At 46.1% G+C, this 20,828-nt stretch overlaps 1 protein-coding gene across 4 annotated transcripts in view; it reads right to left on the bottom strand.

Annotated features, from left to right (window-relative positions):
* Nucleotides 1-1,330: 1,330 nt before the first annotated feature.
* LOC130130330 (broad substrate specificity ATP-binding cassette transporter ABCG2-like) overlaps nt 1,331-20,828 on the bottom strand; it is a 41,630-nt gene continuing 22,132 nt past the window's right edge. For all 4 annotated transcript variants that reach the window (XM_056299998.1, XM_056299999.1, XM_056300000.1 and 1 more), the window contains 13 exons: nt 20,366-20,523; nt 19,989-20,091; nt 19,820-19,868; nt 14,778-14,873; nt 14,560-14,664; nt 10,337-10,482; nt 8,918-9,000; nt 8,656-8,745; nt 4,701-4,825; nt 4,347-4,501; nt 4,164-4,253; nt 3,972-4,048; nt 1,331-3,267 (listed from right to left, as the gene is read on the bottom strand). In XM_056299998.1, the coding sequence (XP_056155973.1) occupies nt 3,120-3,267; nt 3,972-4,048; nt 4,164-4,253; nt 4,347-4,501; nt 4,701-4,825; nt 8,656-8,745; nt 8,918-9,000; nt 10,337-10,482; nt 14,560-14,664; nt 14,778-14,873; nt 19,820-19,868; nt 19,989-20,091; nt 20,366-20,523 (1,425 nt within the window). In that variant the 3' untranslated portion in view covers nt 1,331-3,119. The remainder of the gene's footprint in view (nt 3,268-3,971; nt 4,049-4,163; nt 4,254-4,346; nt 4,502-4,700; nt 4,826-8,655; nt 8,746-8,917; nt 9,001-10,336; nt 10,483-14,559; nt 14,665-14,777; nt 14,874-19,819; nt 19,869-19,988; nt 20,092-20,365; nt 20,524-20,828) is intronic.

The following is a 20,828-nucleotide window of genomic DNA, read 5'->3' as shown; positions in this document are numbered from 1 at the left end:
GTACGTCTGCATGTGTTTGTCTGTGCATGTGTGTGTTTGTGTTAATGATCTCATTATTATCTTGTCATGGCACAACCTTTATCCATCTAATCTCTTGTAAAGTGATATGAGAGTAAGAAGTCATCACTGACTGATCTCTGGGCTGGTCCATGTCTGCAGGTCGTCCCTCAGTAGAGACCTGACAGAGGTGTGGGCTGGTCCATGTCTGCAGGTCGTCCCTCAGTAGACATGACAGAGGTGTGGGCTGGTCCATGTCTGCAGGTCGTCCCTCAGTAGAGACCTGACAGAGGTGTGGGCTGGTCCATGTCTGGATGTCGTCCCTCAGTAGAGACATGACAGAGGTGTGGGCTGGTCCATGTCTGCAGGTCGTCCCTCAGTAGAGACATGACAGAGGTGTGGGCTGGTCCATGTCTGCAGGTCATCCCTCAGTAGACATGACAGAGGTGTGGGCTGGTCCATGTCTGCAGGTCGTCCCTCAGTAGAGACATGACAGAGGTGTGGGCTGGTCCATGTCTGGAGGTCGTCCCTCAGTAGAGACATGACAGAGGTGTGGGCTGGTCCATGTCTCGAGGTCGTCTCTCAGTAGAGACATGACAGAGGTGTGGGCTGGTCCATGTCTGCAGGTCATCCCTCAGTAGAGACATGACAGAGGTGTGGGCTGGTCCATGTGTGGATGTCGTCCCTCAGTAGAGACATGACAGAGGTGTGGGCTGGTCCATGTCTGCAGGTCATCCCTCAGTAGAGACATGACAGAGGTGTGGGCTGGTCCATGTCTGCAGGTCGTCCCTCAGTAGAGACATGACAGAGGTGTGGGCTGGTCCATGTCTGCAGGTCATCCCTCAGTAGAGACATGACAGAGGTGTGGGCTGGTCCATGTCTGCAGGTCGTCCCTCAGTAGAGACATGACAGAGGTGTGGGCTGGTCCATGTCTGCAGGTCGTCCCTCAGTAGAGACATGACAGGTGTGGGCTGGTCCATGTCTGGATGTCGTCCCTCAGTAGACATGACAGAGGTGTGGGCTGGTCCATGTGTGGATGTCGTCCCTCAGTAGACATGACAGAGGTGTGGGCTGGTCCATGTCTGCAGGTCGTCCCTCAGTAGAGACATGACAGAGGTGTGGGCTGGTCCATGTCTGCAGGTCATCCCTCAGTAGAGACATGACAGAGGTGTGGGCTGGTCCATGTCTGGAGGTCGTCCCTCAGTAGAGACATGACGGCTCCTAACACACATCCACCCACTGCAACGTGTCCAGAAACCTCCATCTAACAAAATAATCACGTGTGCGTCTCTGATGTTATTGGACTAACAAAAGGATTTTCAGAACACCAGAACCGCAAAAAATATTTTATTGACTTTACAGTGTAAACATCTGTGTAGAGCACATCTTTGTTTTGAAACACAGAAAGTGATGATAATAACGTTGAACTTGAAATCATTCATAAACATAGTATTACGCAATAATCAAGCGGACAGTGACACACAAACCAGCTTTTTATAAAACTAACACTGCTTTTCAACCAACCTGCTACCAGCCTTACACAAATACATTCTACGTAGTATCTCAGCTGTTCCTAGGACCACACTCTTCTGGACAGAGACCTCAGATGTTCTTCCTGGAATCTGCTGGAGCCACTCTCTCATTTTGGGGGTCACAGCCCCTAGTGCTCCTATTACCACTGGGACTACTGTGGATTTCACCTTCCACATCCCATCTAGTTCTTCCCTCAGCCCTTGGTGTTTCTCTAGCTTCTCATGCTCTTTCTTCCTGATGTTGCCCAGACAGCATCCGGATGTGGGCCACTTCGGGCAATGATGCGGCACTGCTGGTCTTCTTCTGGCCCTGACAAAATGGATGTGAGCCTGAAGTGGCCCACATGTATAATAGCAAACATGGCCCAAATATGCCAAATCAAATGTGGGCCTTTTTTGGCAAAGATGCGGTGCTCATGGCAACATGTAATCTGGATGTGACCCTGAAGTGGCCCGTGTGGTAAATGGTGAATATGGCCCAAATAACACAAAACAAATATGGGCCACCCTTGGCAAATATGTGGCACATGCAGCATTGCTATAGCTTGGTTCTGGCCCAGATCTGGCAAACAGGAGCGGACCGCCCAAGTGCCATCATCCCACTCGGTATGTGGGCCAGATGAAAGTGTCGGTGTGGGGCAAGTCTGAGCCACAGCAATTTTGCTATCTGGGTGCCGTTGCTCGGGATTGCTGCATCGAGCACTACTGCTTCTGTTCCTTGTCGACCACCACAATGTCTGGTTGGTTAGCCAGCACCTGCTTGACAGCCTGGAACTTGAAGTCCCACAGGATCTTAGCTCTGCCATTCTCAACCACCTTTGGTGGTGTCTCCCATTTGGACTTTGGGACTTCCAATCTGTATTCGGTACAGATATTCCTGTACACTCTCCCAGCCACCTGGTTATGCCTTTCAGTGTACGCTTTCCCAGCTAGCATCTTACACCCTGCTACTAAGTGCTGGACTGTCTCAGGGGCATCTTTGCACAGCCTGCATCTTGGGTCTTGTCTGGTGTGGTAGACCCCTGCCTCAACCGATCTGGTTCTGATTGCCTGTTCTTGTGCTGCTATGATCAGAACCTCTGTGCTGTCCTTCAGTCCAGCCTTTTCTAGCCACTCTGTCTTCTATCTGTCGATGGTACATCCCATGGAGGGGCTTGGTCTTGCATGGGATGCATGCACCATATATATTTATAAAACACTGATTTAGAGGAGGAATTGTTGAAGCTAAAAAAATATTAAACTCATTCAGCAGATGTGCCTGTCAATGGCTTCTTTATTAAGTTAAAGGTGTTTTTCTTCCGCAAAATTTAACCCATAGAAAGCCTTCTGAAGTTGAGATTTGGTGAAATGAATTAAAAATACTTTGTCCACAATTTCCCGGTTTCCTCTTGCAATCTAGCATGATCTACGGCTCTTCGGCACGATGCTTCAAAGCTTTGATGGAGTTTCTAGTCGCATTTAGGAAGTAGACAGTAAGTGCTGATTGATGGATCACTGTTTCAGTCATTATTTTACTAACAGTCAATGATCGCAGGTTTGTACGTTCTAATAATAGTTGATCAGGATGAAGATGAGGAGGATGAGGATGGTCTAGGTGAACTTCCTGATGAATCGTAGTTTGAGGTATGCGATGCTGAGGAAGATGATGATCATGATAATCAAGGCCAGGTGGTTCTGCCAGAAGCCCCATTTGGAGTAATCCACGCCCTGTTCCTCCAGAAATTCTTCCCCCGTGCAACTAGAGACAACGAGGAGAAAGGTTCCTGTTAGGCTCTGGAGCACGAAGACAGATGACTGACTGACAAGACTTTCAATGATCTTGCTTGAGTGACTTAACCAAGTAAAACATGTTTTTCAGTTTTAGTATCTAATTAACATGCTTACTGACTGGATGATATACGACTTGTACAAAATTATCAAAATGACAGAATTTTCATTTTATTGGACTAAAACGACGCACACACATCTGAGTGAGAGAAGGACGTAACGTTAAATCAGGACAGCAAAATTATATGGATTTATAAGATATATAAAAAGAGAATGATGAAGGGGACGCCAAGCAGTGTCCAGGTGGAGACCACCACAGAGACCTGGGATGAGGACAGACTGCACGTGCACACAAGGGAGACTCACATCACACCAGTCAAGCACACAAGAAGAGAAAGGACACTGTTTGTTGGTGAGACTAAGTGGTCCCTAGGTGTGAATGTGTGTTGGCCCTGTGATGGCCTGGCGGCCTGTCCAGGGCGTCTCCTCGCCTGCCGCCCAATTACTTCTGGGTTTAGGCTCCAGCATCCCGTGACCCTGAGCAGGACGAGCGGTTTGGATAATGGATGGATGGATAAATTGAAGCAACTTTTATCACGTTGTGACTTTAAATGTAATGTGTCCCTTTGTCCACTAGGGGGAGACAACAAAATATGTCGTGTGTGGGTGTGTTACCTGAGTCCAGGTATTGTGATAGATATGTTTTGTCCACCACAGAATTTCAAACCCACAAACTCATTAATCTGAAGTGCCTAGAGAGAGAGAGAGAGAGACCCACTGACATTATCTTCATTGTATTAATGACACCTTTACAAATTATATCTCCATATGTGTGTACTGTTTGTGTGCATATATATATATACTTACAGTGAGTCCGTATCTTGGTATACTAAAGTATTTCAGCCATGAAAGCCACACAGGGATACTGGGAAGATTTACCAACAAACCAGCAAAGATCTGGAGAGAGAGAGAGATTAGTACTTTGACATGTTTTAGGTTTTTTCTTTTCTTTCTTCCTGCCACATGTGTGTCTTCAGGTGTGTGTCTCACCATCATGAAGACACAGGCGATGGTCATGAAGATGTTGGCGATGGCCACCACGGTCTGGTCTGCCGAGATGGCCAGAGCCATGGAGGTGGCCGCGTACGCCACCAGAACCACGGAGAACATGAAGAGGAAGAAGGATTCTACAGTCGCCTTAAAACCTGAACACACACACACACACGCAACAGGCAGACTACACATTACTGTTTCTGTCTCACACTAAAGGGCGTCCTACACAATAACCACTGGGCCTCAGTCAGTTTCAGTAAGAGTCCGGCGGGGAGAGACAGACACGCTGACTGTCTGTCTAAAATGGAGGACAGGTGGAGAGAGAGTGGGTGGGTGGGTGTTTTTACTCACCCACGAGGAAATAAGCCACACAGCTGAATATCATGGCAGGGACGGTTCTCAGAGTGAGGATGTCAGACAGGATCTTGGACAGGAAGTACACAGACACTCTGTAGTAACCACTGATGTACTCGTGACTGCAGACACACAGGGTTCACAACTGTTAACGTGTGTGTGTGTCCTATGTGAAGAGTTTTCTCTCTGCGATGTGTGTGTGTGTGAGTCCTATGTGAAGAGTTTTCTCTCTGCGATGTGTGTGTGTGTGTGTCCTATGTGAAGAGTTTTCTCTCTGCGATGTGTGTGTGTGTGTCCTATGTGAAGAGTTCTCTCTGTGATGTATGTGTGTCCTATGTGAAGAGTTCTCTCTGTGATGTGTGTGTGTCCTATGTGAAGAGTTTTCTCTGTGATGTATGTGTGTCCTATGTGAAGAGTTTTCTCTGTGATGTATGTGTGTCCTATGTGAAGAGTTTTCTCTGTGATGTATGTGTGTCCTATGTGAAGAGTTTTCTCTGTGATGTATGTGTGTCCTATGTGAAGAGTTTTCTCTGTGATGTATGTGTGTCCTATGTGAAGAGTTTTCTCTGTGATGTATGTGTGTCCTATGTGAAGAGTTCTCTCTGATGTGTGTGTGTCCTATGTGAAGAGTTCTCTCTGTGATTGTGTGTGTGTCCTATGTGAAGAGTTTTCTCTGTGATTGTGTGTGAGTCCTATGTGAAGAGTTTTCTCTCTGCGGTGTGTGTGTATGTGTGTCCTATGTGAAGAGTTTCTCTCTGTGATTGTGTGTGTGTGTGTCCTACGTGAAGAGTTTTCTCTCTGCGATGTGTGTGTGTGTGTCCTACGTGAAGAGTTTTCTCTCTGCGATGTGTGTGTATGTGTGTCCTACGTGAAGAGTTTTCTCTCTGCGATGTGTGTGTGTCCTATGTGAAGAGTTTTCTCTCTGCGATGTGTGTGTGTGTGTCCTACGTGAAGAGTTTTCTCTCTGCGATGTGTGTGTGTCCTATGTGAAGAGTTTTCTCTCTGCGATGTGTGTCCTATGTGAAGAGTTTTCTCTCTGCGATGTGTGTGTGTGTGTCCTATGTGAAGAGTTTTCTCTCGGCGATGTGTGTGTATGTGTGTCCTATGTGAAGAGTTTTCTCTGTGATATGTGAGTCCTATGTGAAGAGTTTTCTCTCTGCGTTGTGTGTGTGTGTGTGTGTCCTATGTGAAGAGTTTTCTCTCTGCGATGTGTGTGTGTCCTATGTGAAGAGTTTTCTCTCTGCGATGTGTGTGTGTGTGTCCTATGTGAAGAGTTTTCTCTCTGCGATGTGTGTGTATGTGTGTCCTATGTGAAGAGTTTTCTCTGTGATGTGTGAGTCCTATGTGAAGAGTTTTTTCTCTGCGATGTGTGTCCTATGTGAAGAGTTTCTCTCTTTGTGTGTGTGTGTCCTACGTGAAGAGTTTTCTCTCTGCGATGTGTGTGTGTGTGTCCTACGTGAAGAGTTTTCTCTGCGATGTGTGTGTGTCCTATGTGAAGAGTTTTCTCTCTGCGATGTGTGTGTGTGTGTCCTACGTGAAGAGTTTTCTCTCTGCGATGTGTGTGTGTCCTATGTGAAGAGTTTTCTCTCTGCGATGTGTGTCCTATGTGAAGAGTTTTCTCTCTGCGATGTGTGTGTGTGTGTCCTATGTGAAGAGTTTTCTCTCGGCGATGTGTGTGTATGTGTGTCCTATGTGAAGAGTTTTCTCTGTGATGTGTGAGTCCTATGTGAAGAGTTTTCTCTCTGCGTTGTGTGTGTGTGTGTGTGTCCTATGTGAAGAGTTTTCTCTCTGCGATGTGTGTGTGTGTGTGTCCTATGTGAAGAGTTTTCTCTCTGCGATGTGTGTGTGTGTGTCCTATGTGAAGAGTTTTCTCTCTGCGATGTGTGTGTATGTGTGTCCTATGTGAAGAGTTTTCTCTGTGATGTGTGAGTCCTATGTGAAGAGTTTTTTCTCTGCGATGTGTGTCCTATGTGAAGAGTTTCTCTCTTTGTGTGTGTGTGTCCTACGTGAAGAGTTTTCTCTCTGCGATGTGTGTGTGTGTGTCCTACGTGAAGAGTTTTCTCTGCGATGTGTGTGTGTCCTATGTGAAGAGTTTTCTCTCTGCGATGTGTGTGTGTGTGTCCTATGTGAAGAGTTTTCTCTCTGCGATGTGTGTGTATGTGTGTCCTATGTGAAGAGTTTTCTCTGTGATGTGTGAGTCCTATGTGAAGAGTTTTCTCTCTGCGTTGTGTGTGTGTGTCCTATGTGAAGAGTTTTCTCTCTGCGATGTGTGTGTGTGTGTCCTATGTGAAGAGTTTTCTCTCTGCGATGTGTGTGAGTCCTATGTAAAGAGTTCTCTCTGTGATGTATGTGTGTCCTATGTGAAGAGTTTTCTCTGTGATGTATGTGTGTCCTATGTGAAGAGTTTTCTCTGTGATGTATGTGTCCTATGTGAAGAGTTCTCTCTGTGATGTATGTGTGTCCTATGTGAAGAGTTTTCTCTCTGCGATGTGTGTGAGTCCTATGTGAAGAGTTTTCTCTGTGATGTATGTGTGTCCTATGTGAAGAGTTCTCTCTGTGATGTATGTGTGTCCTATGTGAAGAGTTTTCTCTCTGCGATGTGTGTGAGTCCTATGTGAAGAGTTTTCTCTGTGATGTATGTGTGTCCTATGTGAAGAGTTCTCTCTGTGATGTATGTGTGTCCTATGTGAAGAGTTCTCTCTGTGATGTATGTGTGTCCTATGTGAAGAGTTTTCTCTGTGATGTATGTGTGTCCTATGTGAAGAGTTCTCTCTGTGATGTATGTGTGTCCTATGTGAAGAGTTCTCTCTGCGGTGTGTGTGTCCTATGTGAAGAGTTCTCTCTGTGATTGTGTGTGTGTCCTATGTGAAGAGTTTTCTCTGTGATTGTGTGTGTGTCCTATGTGAAGAGTTCTCTCTGTGGTTGTGTGTGAGTCCTATGTGAAGAGTTTTCTCTCTGCGGTGTGTGTGTATGTGTGTCCTATGTGAAGAGTTTTCTCTCTGCAGTGTGTGTGAGTCCTATGTGAAGAGTTCTCTCTGAGAGTGTGTGTGTGTGTGTGTGTGTCCTATGTGAAGAGTTCTCTCTGTGATGTCTGTGTGTGTGTCCTATGTGAAGAGTTCTCTCTGTGATTGTGTGTGTGTCCTATGTGAAGAGTTTTCTCTCTGCGGTGTGTGTGTGTGATGTGTGTGTCCTATGTGAAGAGTTTTCTCTCTGCGGTGTGTGTGTGTGATGTGTGTGTCCTATGTGAAGAGTTTTCTCTCTGCAGTGTGTGAGTCCTATGTGAAGAGTTTTCTCTCTGCGGTGTGTGTGTGTGATGTGTGTGTCCTATGTGAAGAGTTTTCTCTCTGCAGTGTGTGAGTCCTATGTGAAGAGTTTTCTCTCTGCGGTGTGTGTGTGTGATGTGTGTGTCCTATGTGAAGAGTTTTCTCTCTGCGGTGTGTGAGTCCTATGTGAAGAGTTTTCTCTCTGCGGTGTGTGTGTGTGATGTGTGTGTCCTATGTGAAGAGTTTTCTCTCTGCGGTGTGTGAGTCCTATGTGAAGAGTTCTCTCTGTGATTGTGTGTGTCCTATGTGAAGAGTTTTCTCTCTGCAGTGTGTGTCCTATGTGAAGAGTTTTCTCTCTGTGATTGTGTGTGTGTCCTATGTGAAGAGTTCTCTCTGCGATGTGTGTGTGTGTGTCCTATGTGAAGAGTTCTCTCTGTGATGTGTGTGTCCTATGTGAAGAGTTTTCTCTCTGCGGTGTGTGTGTGTGTCCTATGTGAAGAGTTCTCTCTGTGATGTGTGTGTGTGTGTCCTATGTGAAGAGTTTTCTCTCTGTGATGTGTGTGTCCTATGTGAAGAGTTCTCTCTGTGATGTGTGTGTCCTATGTGAAGAGTTTTCTCTCTGCGGTGTGTGAGTCCTATGTGAAGAGTTCTCTCTGCGATGTGTGTGTGTGTGTGTGTGTCTGTCCTACGTGAAGATTTTTCTCTCTGCGATGAAGAGCTCAGCGGACGACAAGGAGCTGAAACACTGATTGACGGTGATGAAGAAGAGGGCGCCGAACCTGAGACAAATACAGTGCAAATAGACACCTGCTGATGAACGTGCAGTATACCAATCTGAGGGGTGAAACAGTACTAGTACTACTAGTACTAGCAGTACTACTAGTACTAGTAGTACTGCTAGTACTCCTGCTGTGTCTAGTGAAGTAGGCCTGTCAGGGCAGCGTAGCGTACCTGTTCTGCACGCCGCTCTGGTTGTCTTGGACGTCGTAGAAAATGCTTCCTACGATCAGAGCCAGGAAGGTGGTCACTGCTATCTACAGCCACACCACACACATGACATGAAGTACAAGTACATCAGTCTCATCATCACTACTGACTCCGGTAACCCGTGGTCATGTTGCTAGGTCTTCATCAGTGTGAGTCTTTTCCTGGGTGCAGTTTAAGGTGTACGATGTGTTCGTCTTCATCACCAGGTCATTACCTAATCAAGACTCTAGGGTTGGTCGGGCTGCCTGCCGTTTTAAGAGATTTCTGGGAATTTGTGATGCGTTTGTCCCAGTTTTTGAGAGTTTATCGACTAAACGATGGAATGAAAGTCATCATTACTTGTAACGATGTAACGTTAAATGTTAAATCATACATTTGGACGTGAGATTATAAGATACTGTAACGACCACGGATGAAGACGCGCTGGCCCTTGGCTAACGGGTCGGACCTCTAGCCGACTGGTTAACGTAGTCGCCCGTGGTGCAGGAGACCCAGGTCTGCGTCCCGGCTGCAGCGGTTCTCGGCTGCCCCCCTGAATTCTCTGCCTTGGTGTCAGAAGTGGGATGGTGAGGCCATCGGAGGCGTGAGGGGCGCTTCCCGAAAGAGGGGGTAGTGTAACGACCACGGATGAAGACTCGCTAGCCCCTGGCTAACGGGTCGGACCTTTTAGTTGACTGGTTAGCGCAGTCCGGCGGTTCCCGGCTGCCCCCCGAATTCACTGTAATATGTACACGTGTCGGTAAGTTGTGTGATGTTTGAGCTTGATCACATGGTTCACCCTGTCAGTCATGGAGCTGATGGTGCCTGAGCATGTTTCACCCCTGCAAATCTGACACGTCTGATGACAAACACCTTTTGTTCTGAATTGTTTGAGCAGACTTTAAGGAAGGCTTCTTACACATGAACATGACAGCCCAGATAGTAAAACTGCTGTGGCCCGGACCCGTCCCACACCCGATACTTTCATCCGGCCCACATACCACATGGAATGATGACACTTGGGCGGTCCGCTCCTGTTTGCCAGATCTGGGCCAGAACCAAGCCATAGCAATGCCACATGTGCCACATATTTGCCAAAGGTGGCCATATTAGTTTTGTGATATTTGGGCCATATTCACCATTTACCACACGGGCCACTTCAGGGTCACATCCAGATCACATGTTGCCCAGAGCACCGCATCTTTGCCAAAAAAGGCTCACATTTGATTTGGCACATTTGGGCCATATTTGCTATTATACATGTGGGCCACTTCAGGCTCACATCCATTTTGTCAAGGCCAGAAGAAGACCAGCAGTGCCGCATCATTGCCTGAAGTGGCCCACATCCGGATGCTGTCTGGGAGGTGTGTGTGTGTGTGTGTGTGTGTGTGTGTATTGTACTACCTGTGCTACGGAGGTCTGTGGGTTCAGCATCAGGTTCTTGAAGGTTCTCTTCAGAACCCATCTGAACTGGGTCAGGAAGCCCGTGGTGTATGTGATGGTCCTGAATGGCGGGCGTGTCGACGTCTCCTTACCCAATATGATCCTCTCTGAAACATGAACAGAGTCGCAGTGTTAGCATCAGTGCTAATACTTTGAGGCGTTAGCATCAGTGCTAATAGTTTGAGGCGTTAGGCCCAATTTATACTCCAAATGTCGACTAGCAGACAGATGTCTCTCGACAATTTTGATGTCATGAGAGACACTTTTTGTGTCTCCCAGGGTTGTCGTGTACATGACACATTTTCTTATGTCGGCTCGCAGACTAGCCGACATTTGGAGCATAAATTGGGCTTTAGCATCAGTGCTAATTAGCACTGATGCTAAAGCCTCAGGTAAACGTCTTGAGTTGGAATTTGATCATTTCATTGAGCATATTGCACATATGAATACATGAGAAGCTGACGTTAGTCCAAAGTATTTGGTAGATAAATGGACTGAACTCCTAAATGATTCCCAACATATAATGAGATATAGCGGTTTACAGTACAACAATGCTTGTTTATCTGCCTGTATAGCATTACTTTACTGAGTATTACTATTAACTATCAAATGGCCATCACAGTCTACTGCGCCGTTTTACCAATGCTGTTAAAGTTACAGTCCTTAATCCAGATGTACAGGGTCGCCTCGCTACCACGGCAACCAGCACGGGACAGGAAGCTCCTGTCACTCCCAGATTGATTGACAGGTCTCTTAATACAAGGACTGACACCAAACACAGCTTTTCAGTTGTGATGAGTTTCCAGAATAAGCGACAGTCTGTAGCGTCCAGCTGCTGAAACAACTGGACTGGATGAAAGAACGTCAGACTATGTTAACCTTTACCTCGTCTAAACTCTCCTTATCTTAACCTTTACCTCGTCTAAACTCTCCTTATCTCAACCTTTACCTCGTCTAAACTCTCCTTATCTTAACCTTTACCTCGTCTAAACTCTCCTTATCTTAACCTTTACCTCGTCTAAACTCTCCTTATCTCAACCTTTACCTCGCCTAAACTCTCCTTATCTTAACCTTTACCTTGTCTAAACTCACCTTATCTTAACCTTTACCTCGTCTAAACTCTCCTTATCTTAACCTTTACCTCGTCTAAACTCTCCTTATCTCAACCTTTACCTCGCCTAAACTCTCCTTATCTTAACCTTTACCTCGTCTAAACTCTCCTTATCTCAACCTTTACCTCGTCTAAACTCTCCTTATTTTAACCTTTACCTCGTCTAAACTCTCCTTATCTTAACCTTTACCTCGTCTAAACTCTCCTTATCTCAACCTTTACCTCGTCTAAACTCTCCTTATTTTAACCTTTACCTCGTCTAAACTCTCCTTATCTTAACCTTTACCTCGTCTAAACTCTCCTTATCTTAACCTTTACCTCGTCTAAACTACTTATCTCAACCTTTACCTCGTCTAAACTCACCTTATCTTAACCTTTACCTCGTCTAAACTCACCTTATCTTAACCTCGCCTATATTCTCCTTATCTTAACCTTTACCTCGTCTAAACTCTCCTTATCTTAACCTTTACCTTGTCTAAACTCTCCTTATCTTAACCTTTACCTCGTCTAAACTCACCTTATCTTAACCTCGCCTAAACTCTCCTTATCTTAACCTTTACCTCGTCTAAACTCACCTTATCTTAACCTTTACCTCGTCTAAACTCTCCTTATCTTAACCTTTACCTCGTCTAAACTCTCCTTATTTTAACCTTTACCTCGTCTAAACTCTCCTTATCTTAACCTTTACCTCGTCTAAACTCACCTTATCTTAACCTTTACCTCGTCTAAACTCACCTTATCTTAACCTTTACCTCGCCCAAACTTACCTTATCTTAACCTTTTACCTCGTCTAAACTCACCTTATCTTAACCTTTACCTCGTCTAAACTCTCCTTATCTTAACCTTTACCTCGTCTAAACTCTCCTTATCTTAACCTTTACCTCGTCTAAACTCCTTATCTCAACCTTTACCTCGTCTAAACTCACCTTATCTTAACCTTTACCTCGTCTAAACTCACCTTATCTTAACCTTTACCTCGTCTAAACTCACCTTATCTTAACCTTTACCTCGTCTAAACTCACCTTATCTTAACCTCGCCTATATTCTCCTTATCTTAACCTTTACCTCGTCTAAACTCTCCTTATCTTAACCTTTACCTTGTCTAAACTCTCCTTAACCTTTACCTCGTCTAAACTCACCTTATCTTAACCTCGCCTAAACTCTCCTTATCTTAACCTTTACCTCGTCTAAACTCTCCTTATCTTAACCTTTACCTCGTCTAAACTCTCCTTATTTTAACCTTTACCTCGTCTAAACTCTCCTTATCTTAACCTTTACCTCGTCTAAACTCACCTTATCTTAACCTTTACCTCGTCTAAACTCACCTTATCTTAACCTTTACCTTGCCCAAACTTATCTTATCTTAACCTTTTACCTCGTCTAAACTCACCTTATCTTAACCTTTACCTCGTCTAAACTCTCCTTATCTTAACCTTTACCTCGTCTAAACTCTCCTTATCTTAACCTTTACCTCGTCTAAACTCTCCTTATCTTAACCTTTACCTCGTCTAAACTCTCCTTATCTTAACCTTTACGTCGTCTAAACTCTCCTTATCTTAACCTTTACCTCGTCTAAACTCTCCTTATCTTAACCTTTACCTCGTCTAAACTCTCCTTATCTTAACCTTTACGTCGTCTAAACTCTCCTTATCTTAACCTTTACGTCGTCTAAACTCTCCTTATCTTAACCTTTACCTCGTCTAAACTCTCCTTATCTTAACCTTTACCTCGTCTAAACTCTCCTTATCTTAACCTTTACCTCGTCTAAACTCTCCTTATCTTAACCTTTACCTCGTCTAAACTCTCCTTATCTTAACCTTTACCTCGTCTAAACTCTCCTTATCTTAACCTTTACGTCGTCTAAACTCTCCTTATCTTAACCTTTACGTCGTCTAAACTCTCCTTATCTTAACCTTTACCTCGTCTAAACTCTCCTTATGTTAACCTTTACCTCGTCTAAACTCACCTTATCTTAACCTTTACCTCGTCTAAACTCTCCTTATCTTAACCTTTACCTCGTCTAAACTCTCCTTATCTTAACCTTTACCTCGTCTAAACTCTCCTTATCTTAACCTTTACCTCGTCTAAACTCACCTTATCTTAACCTTTACCTCGTCTAAACTTATCTTAACCTTTACCTCGTCTAAACTCTCCTTATGTTAACCTTTACCTCGTCTAAACTCTCCTTATGTTAACCTTTACCTCGTCTAAACTCTCCTTATCTTAACCTTTACCTCGTCTAAACTCTCCTTATCTTAACCTTTACCTCGTCTAAACTCACCTTAACCTTTACCTCGTCTAAACTCACCTTAACCTTTACCTCGTCTAAACTCACCTTATCTTAACCTTTACCTCGTCTAAACTCACCTTATCTTAACCTTTACCTCGTCTAAACTCTCCTTATCTTAACCTTTACCTCGTCTAAACTCTCCTTATCTTAACCTTTACCTCGTCTAAACTTATCTTAACCTTTACCTCGTCTTAACTCACCTTATCTTAACCTTTACCTCGTCTAAACTTACCTTATTTGACGTTAGGGACATACTGAGCGTTACTAGTGTAAACTACTAAAAAGACTCACTGGCTGTTGGCCAGGGGGTTGACCCCTTTGGTCGAGCGGCTAGTGATGTCGCCTCGTGGTGCAGCACAAACCTGGTTCGAATCCCGCTGCAGGTGGAAATATGCTTGGTTACATTGGTGGGATCCGGAAGTGTGCAGATCCTCATAAGTCTCTCCGGAGCACGGGAATAAAGACGCACGAGGGCGTGCTTCCGGGAGAGGGTGACTACTGTAAACTACTAAAGGGACTCACTGGCTGATTAGCCAGGCGGTCAGCCCCTGTGGTCGATTACATTACAGTTACATCCCACTGCTTTCACCAATGTAACCAAACATTCCCGTCCGCTGTGGGATTCGAACCAGGGTTGTACTGCACCACGAGGCGACGTCACTAACCGCTCGACCAAAGGGGCCGACCCTTTTAGTGTTTTTAGAACGAATTCCTACTTTTACACTTTGTTTGAGAGAAAAGCTGGAGGTCAGTGGAGGAGCAGGGATTTGAACCAGCACCCACCCAGCTCAGCTTTGGTCTCCTTGTAGTAGTTGCAGTTCCTGTACTCCTCCACCAGGCGCTCCTCGATCCCCCGCCTGGAGTTGGACACCGTCTCTGTGTCCAGATCTGAAGGAGGAGAGAACACGTTCAACTACGTCTCACCAGTCACAGTCAAGGAAAAACACGTTACACACACAGAGACACACACACACACACACACACACACACACAAAACACACCCTGCGGGTCACTGTTGAGGGCGATGGCTGTTGAGTCTCCATTGATGACATCCAGGAAGAAGTCAGCCGGGTTGTTATGGGGCTCGCAGGTGTACCCTGGGAAATGTAGTTTCATATGGAGTCACTTCAGTATTTCTTTCGTTCTACCAGGAGAAACATAATTCACGAGACCATCCATCCATTTTCCAAACCGCTTCTCCTGCTCTCAGGGTGGCGGGGTGCTGGAGCCTATCCCAGCAGTCATTGGGCGGCAGGCCGGGAGACACCCTGGACAGGCCACCACACAGCCCCCCCCCCCCACACACACACACTCATTCACCCCTGGGGCAATTTAGTACGGTGAGTCACCTGACCTACATGTCTTCGAGTCACCTGACCTACATGTCTTTGAGTCACCTGACCTACATGTCTTTGAGTCACCTGACCTACATGTCTTTGAGTCACCTGACCTACAGGTCTTTGGACTGTGGAAGGAAACCCACGCAGACACGGGGAGAACATGCACACTCCACACAGGACGACCCCCAAGGTTGGATGACCCCGGGGCTCGAACCCAGGACCTTCTTGCTGTGAGGCGACCGCGCTAACCACTGCGCCACCGTGCCGCCCATTCACAAGACCAATGGACAAAAAAGCAAATTAGCACAACTGCATTTGGGTCTCAGTTTTTACAGATTTTCACCTTTTTACCACAAAATAACACTGAAAATATTGTGATTTGTCACATGCGCATTAGGAAAGTTTGGTCTACTCTCTGTCAGCCTAAATTCACTACAAACTAGTTTAGCTAGCACTTCTGCTATATGAATCCAGTTAGTCAAAGCCCAAACCTTCAACTGGAAAGGTACGACTGACAGTATCGGTTCTTAGGTAAACTAATACTAAAAAAATACTACGTGTATTACATTAGACCAGGTCCACTATTCACTACTTTTTAAACTAATAGATAAATATTTATTTTCAGATATACCACTTAAACCAGATAAATGTCCCTTTACCTGAATGTAATTCCTGATTTTAATTATTTAAGAGCTGCCGTGACAGTATTAACACCCCTTTCCCCGGTAACGAGTAGTGTAACGAATTGCTAATACAATTTCAGTAATAGTATTACAGTTACCCCCCTACAAATAACTCGTTACAACCTTGTTTTTGTTTTCACCCCTCCACTGAATAGAGCCATCCAATCCACATCCAGGACTCATTTTTTTAACCGTCACGCGTGCACAAGCTGGTGTAAATGCACTTAATTAATTTCTTTATTTCCAATTAGTATTTTTGAATTTATTTATCATTTAATAATTTTAAGTATTTGTGAATTTTATCCTATCAAGTTATTATCTTAATTTACGGTTATTAATATTCCCCGTGGAAATGATGTTGCTTCACGTCACTCCTTCTGTACCTGCTGTGCTTCCGTAGCTTCCGCCTCCCCTCACGGCGCCGTATCGCATTGGTGAGGAGAGTTGTGTGGAAAAGCTGTCGTGCCTTTTCATTGTTTTCTTTGAAAAAGGAACCGCTAATGTTGGAACTTTTAATGCATATTGTTTCGCTGCTGATGCGATGACATTAACCAGCGGTTTTACGTAGTTTTGACGGCTAAATAATATTTTGTTGAAGTTGTAGAGGTGTAGCTGTAACGTGTTGCTGCTGCCATTTTATGACGGCAGGCCGCCTGGTATAATGTGACTAAACGTGGTGTAAACTGTAAACTGTTATTCTGGATGTGTAGGAGCAGAGGTGCAGAAGAGAGACCAGGGGTGCAGAAGAGAGACCAGGGGTGCAGAAGAGAGACCACAGGTGCAGAAGACAGACCAGGGGTGCAGAAGAGAGACCACAGGTGCAGAAGAGAGACCAGGGTGCAGAAGAGAGACCACAGGTGCAGAAGAGAGACCAGGGGTGCAGAAGAGAGACCACAGGTGCAGAAGAGAGACCAGGGGTGCAGAAGAGAGACCACAGGTGCAGAAGAGAGACCAGGGGTGCAGAAGAGAGACCACAGGTGCAGAAGAGAGACCAGAGGTGCAGAAGAGAGACCAGGGGTGCAGAAGAGAGACCAGGGGTGCAGAAGAGAGACCACAGGTGCAGAAGAGAGACCACAGGTGCAGAAGAGAGACCACAGGTGCAGAAGAGAGACCAGAGGTGCAGAAGAGAGACCAGGGGTGCAGAAGAGAGACCACAGGTGCAGAAGAGAGACCAGGGGTGCAGAAGAGAGACCACAGGTGCAGAAGAGAGACCAGAGGTGCAGAAGAGAGACCACAGGTGCAGAAGAGAGACCACGGGTGCAGAAGAGAGACCACAGGTGCAGAAGAGAGACCAGAGGTGCAGAAGAGAGACCAGGGGTGCAGAAGAGAGACCACAGGTGCAGAAGAGAGACCACAGGTGCAGAAGAGAGACCAGAGGTGCAGAAGAGAGACCACGGGTGCAGAAGAGAGACCAGGGGTGCAGAAGAGAGACCAGAGGTGCAGAAGAGAGACCAGGGGTGCAGAAGAGAGACCACAGGTGCAGAAGAGAGACCAGGGGTGCAGAAGAGAGACCAGAGGTGCAGAAGAGAGACCAGGGGTGCAGAAGAGAGACCAGAGGTGCAGAAGAGAGACCAGGGGTGCAGAAGAGAGACCAGAGGTGCAGAAGAGAGACCAGGGGTGCAGAAGAGAGACCACAGGTGCAGAAGAGAGACCAGAGGTGCAGAAGAGAGACCACAGGTGCAGAAGAGAGACCACGGGTGCAGAAGAGAGACCAGGGGTGCAGAAGACAGACCAGGGGTGCAGAAGAGAGACCAAAAGTGTGTTATCATTATCTTCTGCCGGTATGTGTTTCCTTCTGTTTATTGTGTTACATTTTGTTTTCTCTGGTTACTCACTCAGCCCCCATGCACCATTTTATTTTGACCAGTAGGTGTCACTGTTGTCTGTCTATCTCTGTCTGTCTGTTTCTCTGTCTGTCTCTTTGGGCCTGGTGCTCAGTTTCCCTCCTGCTGCCGCTGCCAATCAACCTGTATACCTGCAACCAATCCAATCCTCAAACTCCTGCAGTATACATATACAGATATACACATATACACATGTACATGGACATGCACATATACATACCAGCTCTACACCCCAGTTTTGGACAGATTGTTCAGTTACATTACAGCGAAGATTAATTGTTCTGTCAACTAAATCTGTCGTTTTGCCCGCACTGTTTTCCTGAGTCTCAGGTTCATCTTCCTCTGTGGCCTGCCTGCCTCGCTCCGTCCTACTCTGGCTCAGCCCGTCAAACCTCCATCTCCTCTACTTTACAATACACTGCATTTAACATAGCAAGCCATATATCTGACTTCTGGATCCAAAGTCAGGTAAACCCCACAGGCGAGGCCCACCTGACTCTCTGTGCCCACTAGGGTTGGGTATCGAAAACAGTGCCCATATGGCACCGACCGAAATATCTCGGTCCTACCGAGTATCAAACTCTTTGGTAAAAAACGGTGCCAAATTTCGATACTTTACGGTAGACGACGTGAACGCTATCGCAGCCAGCCAATCACTGCCGGCGTTGTTGTACACAGACTGACAAATCTGTTTGGTATGCGTGTGCGTCTCGTGAGGGAGTGACTGGTTGGAGCTGAAAACTGGCGGGCAAGATGCTAAACTTCATAAAGATAAAGTTTAGCCATGCAACCGCTGCAAAGCGATCATCAAATGCAAGTCTGGGAATACGTTGAATATGATGAAACATCTGATCACGCATGGCATAAATTTGCGAGTGGACAACTGCTCTGTGTTTGATACCGTTAATGTCCGTGCTGCTGCCAACGTTAACGTTAGCTCGGGGACGACTGCCGCTGGTCTTCTGGTGCCACTGCTAGCAATGATGAAACAGGTAAGAACGGTTCTGTCAAGTGTTTGTGGTTCTAACGTTAGCAGTATGTCTGAGGTAAAACAGAAATGAAGCTAGTCTAATGTCATAGAATGTTAGCTATGCTAGGTTATAAGCTATGCTTTTTATAGTGCGAGGTACTTGTGTCCCCAAGCATCCTCCACTCCGGCTGAGCGAGCATTCTCAACAGTTGGGGACACAATTAGTGTAGAAAGGGCCCGTCTCCTGCCAGAAAGGGCAGATATGCTAATCTTCCTGCATGAGAATGCTAAATGAGAATGAGCAAACATACATTAAAGGTGTCAGTCTGCACGTTGACCTCATTGTCATTGTATCCTTTCAATCTCAAAGTGCGAGAGTACAGAACCAAAATAACACAATGTGTCAATGAATCATGGTGCTCGCTGTATAGAAAAGTAGTTTGCTGATAATCCTATAACGGTTTCATAATAGAAAGTATCGGGAAAGTACCGTTTAGGCATCGTATCGAATTGGGTATTGGTTTTGGTATCGAAAATTTTCGAGCGATGCCCAACCCTAGTGCCCACCCACACTGACCCTCTGTGCCTACCCACCTGACTCTGTGCCCACAACCTGACTCTGTGTACCCACTCACACTGACTCTGTGCCCACCCACACTGACCCTCTGTGCCCACCCACACTGACCCTCTGTGCCCACAACCTGACTCTGTGTACCCACTCACACTGACTCTGTGCCCACCCACACTGACCCTCTGTGCCCACCCACACTGACCCTCTGTGCCCACAACCTGACTCTGTGTACCCACCCACCTGACTCTCCGTGCCCACAAACATTGACTCTGTCCACCCACACTGACTCTCTGTGCCCACACACACCAACTCTGCGTGCCCACCCACAGTGGGAATCCTGCCTACATTGCAGGTTTGAAGCCATAGCTGCGTTTACCACCCATAACTCTAACATTCACACAGAGACACATGCAAAGTCTCAATTTTGAGGAAAAGGGACCCAGTTACCAATTCCGTGAGGTGTAGCGGAAAAGCAATATAATGAGTGGTGTAACAAATTACGGATTGCAGGGTTAGTAAGCAAAGTAATCATATTACTTTTGAGAAGAGTAATCAAGTGCATCTTGAGTAATGAGCCCAACACTGAACACTTGTAATAAATCAGTTTGAATTATATTCAAATGCTTTGGTCCTACCTATCTGAGAGAAGTACTCGAGTGCGCTCTGTGCTGGTCCATGGTAAACCTGGAGCCACAAATGTAAACGAAACCATCAAAAACCAAACAAACAAATGTGTCGCGGTGGACACGGTGATCCGATGTGTTTCATGCACACACAGGGAACATTTTAGTGTGTGTCAGACACCTGTTTGCCGTTAACCAGCAGGGTGAGACTGTCAAACAGACGGTAGATGGTGTATCGCGGTTGGTGGATAGACAGAATGATGGTGCGACCATGATTAGCCATCCTGCAGAGAGAGAGAGCGCGAGAGGGAGAGAGACAGATGGTTAGCCATCCTGCAGAGAGACAGATGATTAGCCATCCTGCAGAGAGACAGTGATTAGCCATCGTGGACAGAGAGAGAGAGACAGGTGATTAGCCATCCTGCAGCAAGAGAGACAGAGGATTGAGATAAAAATGTTGTCAAGAAATTTGAGTCCAAAGATGTGAAATGAACCAAACCTTCCAAATGCAACTGTCAACATGTGTGTGTGTGTGTGTGTGTGTGTGTGTAAGCCAACCTCTTGAGCAGCAGCAGCACAGAGTTAGCGGTGCTAGCATCCAGTCCTGTGGTGGGTTCGTCCAGGAAGAGGACGGGGGGGTCGATGATGAGCTCCATACCGATGTTTGTTCTCTTCCTCTCCCCTCCAGAGATACCACGAATCAGCTGGGTGCCTACCTACACACACACACACACACACACACACACACAGAGTATATATGTTAGTCCTTCCCTGTGTGGTCTTAAGCCTCCTACAGACTGCGATTTGGGCCGTCTCAGATGAAAGATGACTAAACGTGGCGATATCTTTGGTCGTGGCTCCAAAACGGTGGTCCTACGTCGCATTGTGAGACAGGCTCACTGTGAGACAGGTTCACTGTGAGACAGGTTCAAAGACGGACATGTAGTCCCTCCAGCGAGTTCTGGGTCTACCCCGGGGTCTCCTCCCAGTTGGACGTGCCCGGTAAACCTCCAAAGGAAGG

Source organism: Lampris incognitus, chromosome 20 (genome assembly GCF_029633865.1).
Source record: "Lampris incognitus isolate fLamInc1 chromosome 20, fLamInc1.hap2, whole genome shotgun sequence".
NCBI classification, from domain to species: Eukaryota; Metazoa; Chordata; class Actinopteri; order Lampriformes; family Lampridae; genus Lampris; species Lampris incognitus.
This window is presented reverse-complemented; position numbering and strand designations above follow the sequence as displayed.